Genomic DNA, 13,036 nt, shown 5'->3' on the forward strand with positions numbered 1-13,036 from the left:
GTCATACAAAACTGTTTCAGATAACATACAAATGGCACACCCAAATCCTTCTTTCTAAATCCCCACCAAATCAAGCCAAAAATCCTTATGAGGTAAAGCATAATAAGATACAACAGTTCAAAAAAGCCATATTGTTTGATTTCATTCAATGACATTGATTACTCACAGTGTGTCCCATGAGAAAAACTATAATTAAGATGAGATTAATATAACACAGAAGTATGAGATACTGTCAATGAGTTATACATATGTCTATAGCTTTACGCATTTGTTAGTAAGAAATTGTTATGCTTCAAGAATTTAATCCTCCCTCAGAACTCTGAACTATTTTCTCATTCTTCAAATAATAAAATACATTTTATATAACACACTTCTTTTCATTAGAGATCATGTGTCAAAAAGGAAGGTAACAAGAAACATCCAACCATACTACTACTTCTGATTTTTTAAAAATCCAGAACTAGTCAAATTTTCTAAAAAAGGCATTTTTTAAATTATGCTGGACAAATATGGTATTTACTTCCCATAATCTAACAATTTAATGTGCAACATATTTCTTATCTGGTCCTCTACTTAGCAGTTTAATTCTGTATAAAACCTAAATCATGTTGTAGCTTAGTAATGCAAGAGGCCACAAGTAGCATATGAGAGTCCAGGTATAGGCACCAAGATACTATTTCATTGCTTTAGAAACAAAAACCTTAAGTACTGAATAATAAATGTTTAAAAGTGCAGCTATATAATTTAACTACAGTTAAATTATATGCTGTGATGAATTAAACAGTCAGAACTAATAATAAAAACAGCTGAACAACAGTGAAAATTATTAATCCCAACAGTTTTAAAACTTCTATTTAAATTCTGTTAATTTCTATGAGTGGGACTGTATCGTGAAACACAGTCATCAGGTGAAGACTGTGTGTTCTTAGTATTGTTTTTTGTAGTATTGTGTAACAGCTGTTTTGTTACTTCTGCAAAAGAATATTACAATTACATGACAATACTCAGTGAGAAGTAGTCATTGTTACTAAATGCACTTTCCCTGTGCACTTGTCACTTATTATTTTCTATCATGAGACTGCGACAGACAACATTATCAGCTCACAATCTGAAGTTTGACATGGGACTTAAAGCGTCTTTTGTGCCAGTTATAATCAGCATTAGAAAAGAAAAGTTCTGTGGTCCCCCTGTCTGAACAAACCATTCACATTATTATATTTAAATATTTGAATAATACTCAAAAGAAATCATTATTGCATTGTAATGAATTAATACACTTCAGATATGATATATAACTTGAGTCGAACTTTGATTTGAAAGAAAGATGTGTCATATTTCATGTTCATGGAAAAATAATTTTTCGAGCAAGAATATTATTCTTTTAGCATTCCTCTAAAAGATAAAATATCCTCAGATTAATCTGCATTAAGGTAGTTTTACTCGCCAAATGATACAAGATTATTTTAATAACAGTCTATATAGTTTTGATATGTATGTTGTCCTTACTTTTCCATTTTTTTTATTATACCTTTGCATATTGTTTCTGCACTTTTTACAGTGCTAACTACTGTAATACTTTGCATGTGCCTTGTAATCAATCATCATATAAAATTCATTTCATATACTCACAAAAAGCAGTAACTTCAGATACCCTAATGTACTGTATACAAGAAATGTTAAGTTCAGCCTACACTTCTTCGATAAATATATACTCAAAATAAAATGCATAAAACTTATACATATTTATAGTATATTTGCTTTCAATAATGATAATAAAACATTCAATGATGAACAGTTATGAAATCAAATTACTCTCTTCTTTACAAATTTGTCCAAAGAAATCTGGTAAGTCATACATTTTTCATGTAAAACGTAGTAAAGTGCAAAATGTACCAAAGACAAACAGGGTGCACAGACACAGAGAAAGAATGTCTGCCAGTAAAGAAAAAAAATATTTTAATGACTATGTGCTGCAAAACAAAGAAATGCACAAGCAAAATAAGTATCTACAAATTTTGCTGAATATACAACACCATATCAGGACCTGAAAATACTGCTTCACCTGTCTAATCCTCAAAAATTGACAATATTTTGTGCATAATTTTGGTCATATGACCAGAATTTCTAGTATAAAAAATACATAGTTTCTTTTAACCAATACAAATCTGGTACATTGAGTCAAATGTCACATTGTGTAAAATATTACTTACACTGTGGTTAATATGGGGTTTAGATACTAAATTATGTGTTATATTAGCATGCTAATGTAATTCCATACAGTACAAAACACTTAGATACAATTTTTGGGAAATTCTTCACCACAATTACAAATATTACATTTCCAAATATAGGGAATGTCAATAGCAACAATGCTTAAAGTTTCTGATCTAGTCAGATACCTTCCTATCAACAAACAGGCCAGGCAAAAGGAACAAGAAAATGTGTGGAGACGCTGTCAGCCTCAGAAATGGGGAACAACCACAGATGTAATGTCATTTGAAATATAGAATAATCAAGGAGACAAACAGTGGTTAGACTGACTAATATAAAACTGCAGCAAGAAGTAAAAAGTTAACAAATTACGAGTTATAATGGGAATACATAAATTATGAAAACAAATGCTATTATTGAAAGAGCAGTCTTACATAAACTGGTATGGAGGACAAGTTCCCAGGTGACTGGCCAAGAAAAAAGATAATTGTACAAAAGGCAAGACAAAAAATCAGAAATCTTGCACCTGGGTTAAATGCCATATCCAGTTAAACAGCCATATGTAGGCATGAAAAATTCATCCATCCTGCTGCCTGAATCAATGACAGGACAAGCGCATTACCAATGTGCTACCAGCATTACTCCTGTCCAAGAACATTAATTTTATCATTAAACAAAGTTTACAAATGTTCAAAATTTTTTTTTTTCATTTGCTTGGAAACCTGACTGCTTGGGGCTGAGCCCAAGTGAAAATTTTAATGCATTCATCAAATTTCAGTCAGTCATACGATGATTAAGATTCAACAAGTACATGCCAACGACAAATCTGCTCTCCATGTACACCACGCATGTCATTCCAGTGAGCTAATTCCTCCTCTCCAGAGCTATTTAAACCCAAAGAAAACCATCCAATCATCTCCTTCCGCTTCATGCTGCGCTTGCTGTATACTGATACCATGAGTGTTACATCTGGCAACTGGAACAGTGCTACCTAAAAGAAGAAGAAGAGTTTTTTTGCTGCAAGGCGAACTTCCAGATAAAAGCCTTAACTTTATATACATACATTCATTTGTTTAATACAAGTAAAAGGAAAAATGCATCAATGCATTATACATTGATAAGCTTTAATGCAGACAGGCACCGTATAACAGAATTCAGTTTTGCTTAAGAGTAAACATTCCAGATTCTGATATAGATACACAGTAGCAACCAGTTGTATAGTAGAAAAAGAAATAAATTCACAGTTATACTTTATTTCCAATTTAATATATATTATCAGTTTTTAGACAGCAGTAACTTGTTCGTATGTACTTGTATGAAATGAAAATAAATGCTCTAAAGCGGAGCTTCTGCATATGGTCAGTGGAGGGCAGATCATATGATCATGCAAGCAAGTGGAGTTATTGAATGTTTTTAAATACCATTAAGTGTTTCAAGAGCCAATGGCCTTGCCGCAGTGGTAACACCAGTTCCTGTCAGATCACCAAAGTTAAGCGCTGTCGGGCTGGCCTAGCACTTGGATGGGTGACCATCTGGTCTGGCGAGCGCTATTGGCAATTGGCGTGCACTCAGCCCTTGTGAGGCGATGAACTGAGGATCTACTTGATTGAGAAGTAGTGGCTCCGGTCTGATAAACTGACATACAGCTGGAAGAGCTGACCACATGCCCCTCCATATCCTCATCCAGTGACGCCTATGGGCTGAGAATGACACGGCGGCGAGTAGGTACTATTGGTCCTTCTAAGGTCTGTTTGGATGGAGTTGATTTAAGTGATACAAGAAGTGTGTGCCAGTTTGACTTGTCCTGATTTGTGCATCAGTCTCTGTGAGATCAACAATGGTGCTTGTCTTCAGATACATATCTGTATGTCTGTGCTGCTTGAAATCAGGATAAAAGGCATGTGAACATTCCTAGTAGTAGTAGTATTAGCACTCATAACATCTGACATTTCTCCTCCAGCATGTTGGTCAGTCCTTTGGAAGAACCATCCTGTTTCCTACAGGCCCATAATACAGCCTTGTTGAATTGTAGTTAACTATACAAATTGTGGTTGTTGGTGACATTCTGGCATGTTTACAATGATTACTAGCATGGTACAATGCTCATAACAACAGACAGTTCTTCCAGCAAATCAAAAACAGCTGTTACATTCTAAGCATCATGATACACAAATTTTGCTACATCTATAGCACAATGCTTTGAGTCAGTACTTTTACTAAGGGTAGATTAAAGGGTGGGAGGGGGGGGGGGGGGGCAGAGGGAGCGGAGGCTAAGGGGGAGAGGGCTGAGGCAGCGATTGCCCCCCCCCCCCCTCCCCCCAATGGGGGTTTTGGACTAAACCAAGATCAAATAGTATTTGTTGTAATATGCACTAAAGTTAAGTATGCAAATCTAGTGTCTTGATCAGTGGATTTAGCCATTTAATTCAGTATTTCCCAAGTCCCCTTTCTCTATGTGCCTGACAGAATGTACTACTTGTACCAGTAACGTGTGCTCCCATTCTGTTGTGGGGAAAAATTGCTGAACAGGGCTTGTTTTTGTATGTCCACAGAGACATCATTACTAACAAAGAAAAAGTTATAGATATGTATATTGAGGAGAGCAGAAAGAACAGAACAGATACTTTTTCTTATGTACAGATAATATTTAATATAATGACAGTCACTATTCTGTAATGTAAAAAGACTGAATAATTGTCATTTAAACACATAGATAACAATTTTGTATAAAGACTGAAAATGTGTGAATCAGATGCTAATATGCATGAAGCATGTCAAAAAGACACATCAAAAAAAGTTTTGCATCACCTCAGTTCTGAGAGTTCTGGAACCTGTACAGAAAATTGGAACATGAGATCAACATAAACATCATTTCTGCCCTTTTTATTGCTCACAAAAACCACACATTGCATGTTATACCAACATACAGCAAGACCTTCAGAGGTGGTGGTCCAGATTGCTGTACACATTGGTACCTCTAATACCCAGTAGCACATCCTCTTGCATTGATGCATGCCTGTATTTGTCCTGGCATACTATCCACAAGTTCATCATGGCGCTGTTGGTCCGGATTGTCCCACTCCTCAGTGGCGATTCGGCATAGATCCCTCAGAGTGGTTGGTGAGCCACGTTGTCCATAAACAGCTCTTTTCAGTCTATCCCAGGCATGTTGAATAGGGTTCACGTCTGGAGAACATGCTGGCCACTCTAGTTGAGCAATGTCATTATCCTGAAGGAAGTCATTCAGAAGATGTGCATGATGGGGGCATGAATTGTCGTCCATGAAGATGAATGCGTTGCCAATATGCTGCCGATAGGGTTGCACTATTGGTCAGAGGATGGCATTCATGTATGGTCCAGCCATTACAGCACCTTCCATGACCACCAGCACCATACGTCGGCCCCACATAATGCTACCCCAAAACAGGAAGGGAACCTCCACCTTGCTGCACTCACTGCACAGTGTGTCTAAGGCATTCAGTCTGACTGGGTTGCCTCCAAACATGTCTCTGACGATTGTCTGGTTGAAGGAATATGCAACACTAATCGGTGAAGAGAATGTGATGCCAATCCTGAGTGGTCCATTCAGCATGTCGTTGGGTCCATCTGTAATGCACTGCATGGTGTCACGATTGCAAAGATGGACCTCGCCGTAACACGACGTCCTGTGGCTGCACGAAAAGCATTATTCAACATGGTGGCATTGCTGTCAGGGTTCCTACGAGCCACAATCCGTATGTAGTGGTTATCCACTTCAGTAGTAGCCCTTGGGTAGCCTGAGCGAGGCACATCATTGACAGTTCCTGTCTCTCTGTATGTCCTCCATGTCCGAACAGCATCTCTTTGGTTCACTTTGAGATGCCTGGACACTTCCCTTGTTGAGAACCCTTCCTGGCACAAAGTGACAATGTGGACATGACTGAACCACAGTATTGACCATCTAGGCATGGTTGAACTACAGACAACATGAGCCGTGTTCCTCCTCCCTGGTGGAATGACTGAAACTGATCGGCTGTCGGACCCCCTCCATCTAATAGGTGTTGCTCATGCCTGGTTGTTTACATCTTTGGGTGGGTTTAGTGACATCTCTGAACCATCAAAGGGACTGTGTCTGTGATACAATGTTCACAGTCAACACCTATCTTCAGAAGCTCTGGGAACCGGGATGATGCAAAACTTTTTTGATGTGTGTATGTACTGTATGTGTACAGAACTAAAATGAAAGCTATAAACATGATTGCTTTTTGTAAAAAGATCTTCTTTGTCAGATTTTAACCATCAGTGCACCAAAGAAAGACAATATTAAATTCAAAAATCTGGCTTTATGTAGCTGCAAGTAAGCTTTGAGCTACCGTAACAATGTAATGTCATTCTCACTGTTTACATTGTACTTCTTTGGAGGTATTAGTTTCAAATACATTTTGATAACCTAATGAATATGGATATTGCATTTTTGTTCCCACTACATTTGTTTGAAAACGAGTATCATTGTTGAATTGTATTGATAATAATAATAAAAAAAATTGAATATCTTTTCAAGACTGAAGAATTATTATTTTCAAAATGTAAGTATTTATATAATTATGAACTAAACTGGCAAAAATATAACTGTCAAGAAATGAAGAACTACGGTTTTAACAGTGTTATATTCTAATTTCAGTTTCTTTGTTTTTAATTTGCTTATTATCTCTGTTAACAACAGGCTTATGAGGTTGTTGCTGTGTGTTAGCAATTATACAAAAGACGTTACTTGGAAAAAGGTTGTGAATGCTACACAATTCAAGAAATTAAAAAAAATTTTTGTCTAAAATAAAAACAAATTTTTGCAGTTGTTTGATATTGTAAGTACCAAAACAGCTTAAAACACCAGGTTTTGAAGGTTTTTTCCCCTAACTTTTAAGGGGAGGGCCCCTGAGACTTCATTCACTTCTTGGTAGCCACCCCCACCCATAAAATGTCATTAACCTGTTCTTGGCATCTACTGCCATCTAACAGTGCCCTATTGGAACATAGTGGTTCTCTCTTTCATCATTAGAGGGGTTCATTTTTGTTTTGGACTTCTTTGTGTATTGCAAGTTTTTTGCTTCTGAAATACAAAAATATATTTTATAACACTGAAAATAATCAATTATTGATAATATAATAAAAATGGATAGATCAAAAAATCTACTCACCAAGTGATGACAGGGTAACACACACACAAAAGAATTAAAAATTTTACAAGCTTTTCGAGCCAGTGGTTACTTCTTCTGGCAGAAGAGTTGAAGGGGAGGGAAGAGGGGTGAACCAAAAAGAACTGGAGAGGTTTAGGGAAAAGAGTACAGTTCAGAAAAGGCACCCAGAACCCCAGGTCAGGGGAGATGAAGAGTTGAAGAACAATCAGTCTTTCGTTCTCATCCAGAATAGTAAGTCTCCTCTGAACTGGGGTCCTGGGTGACTTTCTCAACTGCACCCTGTTCCCTCAACCTATCCAGTCCTTTTCCTTCACCCCTCTTCCTTCCTCTTCAACTCTTCTGCCAGAAGAAGGAGCCACTGGGTCTGAAAGCTTGTAAAAATTTAAATCCTTTTGTGTATGTGTGTCACTCTTCCACTTTTTAATCTATCAATTTTTAAAATATATTTTATGATTGATTATATTGCTTATGGCAAATAAGACCTGTAAAATGTGACAAAATTTTGAGAGGTGTAAGAAGCCTTATAAATTAGAATAAAGTCTAATAAATATGGATCCAAAAGTGCATATTTCCTGAGATCCAAATACTTGTACATAGCAGGATTTCAACATTATGTCCATTCATGACACTTTTCTCATATGGATCCAAAAGTGCATATTTCCTGAGATCCAAATACTTGTACATAGCAGGATTTCAACATTATGTCCATTCATGACACTTTTCTCATATGAGGTGCTCAGTATGTTATTCATCCATGATAATGCATCCCTATACCCTCCAGCATAACAGATCATACATTTTTTGAAGCTGACCAAACTGGTGTTGTACATACTGATATGATTTTAAAACACAACATGGTATTGCAGTGCTTACATATCATTGACTGGAATGGTGTAACCAATTCCTTAAAGTGCCCACATAACCAGAAGTCTAGGGAACTGACATCTGTGTAATGAGAATGCAAAAGTATGGGACTTCACCAGCCATTGCAACATTCCTGATATGCCAGCTCAGACATTCACACCATTTACTGCTAAATTATTGGAAGTAATGATATCCGTCTTATCACTTGTGTAGCAGTAGGCTTCCATTGCTAACAACTGGTTGAAAAGAGAAAAGAAAATGTACTTAACAGAACATACATACAAACAGCACAGTGTAATGGGAAACACAAGTTTTATGTAAATAGGGAAGATGCCATAATACATTTCCACAGTTGTGAGTAATTTACTACACAATAACGCACACTAACATTTGATTTGATTTATATTAATCCCAGAAATCTTGCAGTGTATTGTTCCACATGGATATGGGAAAAGTCACAATCACAATTTGTATAAATATTATAAACCAGCTTAGTGATTGCTACTTCACTTGCGTACACTGTATGGCCCGCAGTGATTTTTTTGTTTTTATTTAATCGAATTTTTATGTTGTTAGCCAACTGTGACACCATGTAAGCTTCACACACTAATTAAAGCCATATAAGCATGGTATTTACTGAACGTATTTCAGACCAAAAAGCAATTTGGAAGTTGGAGTCCAGAGTTTTAGTTAATCACGCCTTTTGCATTCTTGTGGAGTATTTCCATAGCAACTTTCATCCCCTGACAAATATTTCTTTATATCTAACAAAGAAGGGAAATCCAATTTTCATAAATTTAACTGTAAAATTTTTTAGTGTAGGAAAATATTTTCTTAAAACTTTTCATCCGCTACTGCACTCCCTTGGGGGTTGAATTTCCAGAAACACTCAAACACGTATTTTTTTATTTTTTTTATTTCCAACCAAGGAGTCAAATACCAACTGTCATAAATATAGCTTTAAAAATCCTTCAGTAGTCCTTTAGCAATTATTTGTTTTCAAAACATTTCATTCTCTATTTTACCCCCTTAGTGGCTCAGTTTTTGAAAATTCTGGAACGCATAATTTTATTTTCTGTCTGAGAAACCAAATACCAGTTTTTGTAGTTCTAGCTTCAAAATTCCCTTAATAGCAACATACCTTCAAAAAGCCTTTCATCCCCTATTTCGGCTTCTTATGAGTGGAATCTCAGATGATCCCTTGTCAAACAAAGTCTGCATTATATGATCTATACCCCCTCCAAACTTCAAGTTTCTGTACTTAGCAGTTTGGGTTGAGCAAATATGAGTCAGCGAATCAGTCTGACCATATTTCACCCCTTTAGGGGGTGAATTTCCAAAAATAGTGGAGCACAGATCTTTCATCTCTAGCTGAGAAGCAAAACACCAATTTTCAAAGATTTAGCTTTAAAAATGCTTTTGCAGTGAAATATTTTTACAAAACATTTCACCCCTTATGGGTTGAATTTCCAAAAACAGTCAGATGTGTACGTTATTTCTAACACAGAAGCCAAATATAAATTTTCATAGATTTAGTTTTTGAAAATGCTTGCACAATGAAATATTTCCATAAGAATTTTCATCTCCCATTTCACCCCCATAGTGGCTAAATTTCCAAAAATAGTGAAACATGTATTTTTTTATTTCTAACTGAGAAGCCAAATTAAAATTTTCATTGATTTAACTTTAAAAATTCTTTCATGACAAAATATTTTTTAAAAAAAATCTCATCCCCTATTTAACTCCCTTAGAGCTCAACCAAGATGTAACCATGAAGTCAAACACCAATGTTCGTACATGTAGATTACCAAGAAATTCCCTTCTTAAACAACACTTACAGTATAAGACCCACATCTTCTCCAAATTTCAAGTTTCTATACTTAGCAATTTGGGCTGGGTGATGATAAATCAATTAGTTAGTCAGCCAGGACATTTCCTTTTATACATAGAGATACCTCATAATGTGAGGAAACATTGGATATGAGGCAAGTTTCAATGACATTATAATAAACTCATGATAAGAAAAATAGCAGTTACGTCTGCAGAATGGAATAAATCAGCTAAAAACCGATGACATTTAAAATATTCAATTTGGTTATTTCAGTTTCATAACAAGAAAAATAACAGTAACATACCTAGAATGAACTTATCAGCTGCAGAGTTGTGATATAAAGACAATATTCAACTTGAAAATTTTAGACTGGCAGCCATAAATTCTTCTACTCTGTAGAAGCAGTTCCTCTGAAGTAATGGTTTTACTTTTGCTCTGAATCCTTCTCTATTTCCCTTTTGAACTTTGGACTAGCTTTTTGTATACAAGACTTTCCATGTGCCTTACACTCCTGTGTCCTTTGTATAGCCGTGGACTCACTATAGATACATCTATTGAATGGTGAGTCTGATCTTTTATGAAAGATAAAGACTGGAGGGGGGAGGTGGGTGGGGGGGTGGGGGGTGGAAGACGTTCCTGTTGGTAAGTGCCCACTATGGTGTTGTGGATGCTTTGGAGAGCATCTACGTACTACTGTGAGGGAGACGGGAGACTTTTCTTCTAGGGCAGAAAGTGAGGCTCACAAAATTTTATAATTTAGAAATGCATCATACAGTCCCCCTGTGCCCACCTTCCCCTACGAGAGGAAAATTTTAGGGTAACTGATTGCACCTTCAGGCCATCTAATGCTGGGGTGTGGATGCCTCAGCAATGAGATCATTGACAGTGGCAGAGTGTGGAGGTATCAGTCAAGTCGTGGAGGCAGGTGACATCCATGGTACGCGATAGCCACCATATTGGCAGTTGGGCATGGTGCCAAATTTTTGAGGGGGGGAAATTATCTGGCTGCTGCTGGTAGCCAGGGTGGTGCAGTGACAGTGGCAGTGTATGATAGCAGTGGGCAGGTGATGGGCGAAGTCCACAGCACCTACCTCCTGCTGTGTTGACAGCAGGGCAAGCCAGTTCAGCGTGCATTGGAGGAAAACAAATTATCCCTGCCGGGGTGGTGAAGTGGTGATGGTAGCTTGTGACAGTGGTGGGCAGCTCCTGCATGTAATGGGCACCCTTCTCTAACATTACCTTTCTTTAACAGAATTTATTGATACCAAAAATACTTTCTACCTTTTAAACAGGTTAATATTATCTCAGCTGTTTAACTAAATGAATTTCATATGATTTTGAATATGATGTATTATATTTCAGGCTAAAATGTACAAAAAAAAATCACTTTATTACAATTGATATGTATTAACTCTGTATGTACAGTTAAAATTACTTTTCTTATGGAAATGTTTGAAATTATGAAACATTTGGCACACTTAAAACTCCTATTATTAATAGCACAATCTAATGCTAATTATTAAATTTATTTCTGGATTCATTTACAAAATAATGATATAATTTGGTGAAGATTCTTCCTTTGTCAAGGAAGTTTGTAAACTTTTTTATTTTGTAAAATTTTTGGAATATTGTTAGTACTGCAGAATGAGTTAGTAGTGGGCATGCCTTTGATGTGATTGGATGTGTTTTTTATGTTTGACAATAACAATGTAAATTTCTGTTTTAAAGTGAAGATTGTGAAGACAGTGTGACATAGAAAAATGAGATAAAATAATAACGTCATAGAAACAGAAATTACACAGCAGGCTTACTTAATCAGTTATCATGTCACATGGAACCTACAAAGTCAAAAATTTAGCCTCAAGAATCTACCCCTAGATGTGCCGAACTGCAGCCAACAACGAGAAAATGAAGAGAAGCAAATAGTTATTTGTACATGTTACTCCTCTTGAAGCTTATGAAACAAATCAATTATTATGAAGAGAGTGAAAATCTACTGGTGAAGTGTGGGAGGTTAAGATTACAACTATGAGCGTCATCTGGGATGATGTTTTGTCTTTTGCAGAAGAAGAAAGAACAGCGATTTGTGTCAATTGCAGTTTATATGAAATTCCAGTCGCTCAAAGAAAGAAGACTGAGAGCTGCCCAACAAAGTCTTATCAACAGTGACAAGATACTGCCTACATGATGGACTGGATCAATTAAGAGGACTTTACAACTATGACGAGGGATGTCACAAAGGAAAGATAAGTAAAAACTATTTGTGAAATTAATTATTTTTTGTGTGGACTCTTGTGATTGCTATCAAAATGAATAGAGATGAGGATAGTAGTGATGCGGACGTGAAAGCTGTGAGACCCAGTCAGGACATGTTTGAACTGAGTGAAAGAGTAGTCAGCAAAGAAACAGTAAAAACTAATATTTTACAGTTAATTTTGGCAAAACTAGAGGAAGTAGCAAATTTAGTGCAGTTAACGAACAGTTAACTGAAATATGGATGGACAATGATAGCAAAGTTACTTCATTACAAGGAAAATTAAATGACCTAAACACTTAAAACAATAGTAAAATGGACAGGGTACAATACTAAATAGACCAGCTTAGTAATCAGGTTTCGGAGCTAAAAGTGGGTTGTCAGATGAAATAAAAAGTGTGAATGAAAACGTTGATGTCTTGGAAAATAAATTTATTGTTTTGGAAAATGAGCTAGTAAGTGAATCAGTGAGACAATCAAAGAATGTTAATGATGTCATAGTTGATCAGAAGGCTGTAGTAGAAAAAATGGAACAGAACTTTAGTGGTTTAGATCAAAAAATTTTAAATGCTGAAAACAATATGCAAACTAATGCAAATGTTCTACACAAAAAATTCAACAGCTCAGGAAAATTATATTCATAAAAATCTGTATTCAAACAATGGTATTGTGTGGTACAACATTCTAAACAAAAGGTTTCCA

General features: G+C 36.2%; 1 protein-coding gene and 1 pseudogene across 1 annotated transcript in view; one reads left to right on the forward strand and one right to left on the reverse strand.

Annotated features, from left to right (window-relative positions):
- Positions 1 to 1,817: 1,817 nt before the first annotated feature.
- Positions 1,818 to 13,036, reverse strand: part of LOC124556458 (synaptotagmin-14) — a 579,934-nt gene continuing 568,715 nt past the window's right edge. Inside the window, exon 11 of the mRNA XM_047130444.1 lies at positions 1,818 to 3,202. Coding sequence (XP_046986400.1) covers positions 3,005 to 3,202 — 198 coding nt within the window. The 3' untranslated portion in view covers positions 1,818 to 3,004. The remainder of the gene's footprint in view (positions 3,203 to 13,036) is intronic.
- On the forward strand, positions 3,650 to 3,767 carry LOC124553632 (annotated as a pseudogene).

Source organism: Schistocerca americana, chromosome 1 (genome assembly GCF_021461395.2).
Source record: "Schistocerca americana isolate TAMUIC-IGC-003095 chromosome 1, iqSchAmer2.1, whole genome shotgun sequence".
Lineage (NCBI taxonomy): Eukaryota > Metazoa > Arthropoda > Insecta > Orthoptera > Acrididae > Schistocerca > Schistocerca americana.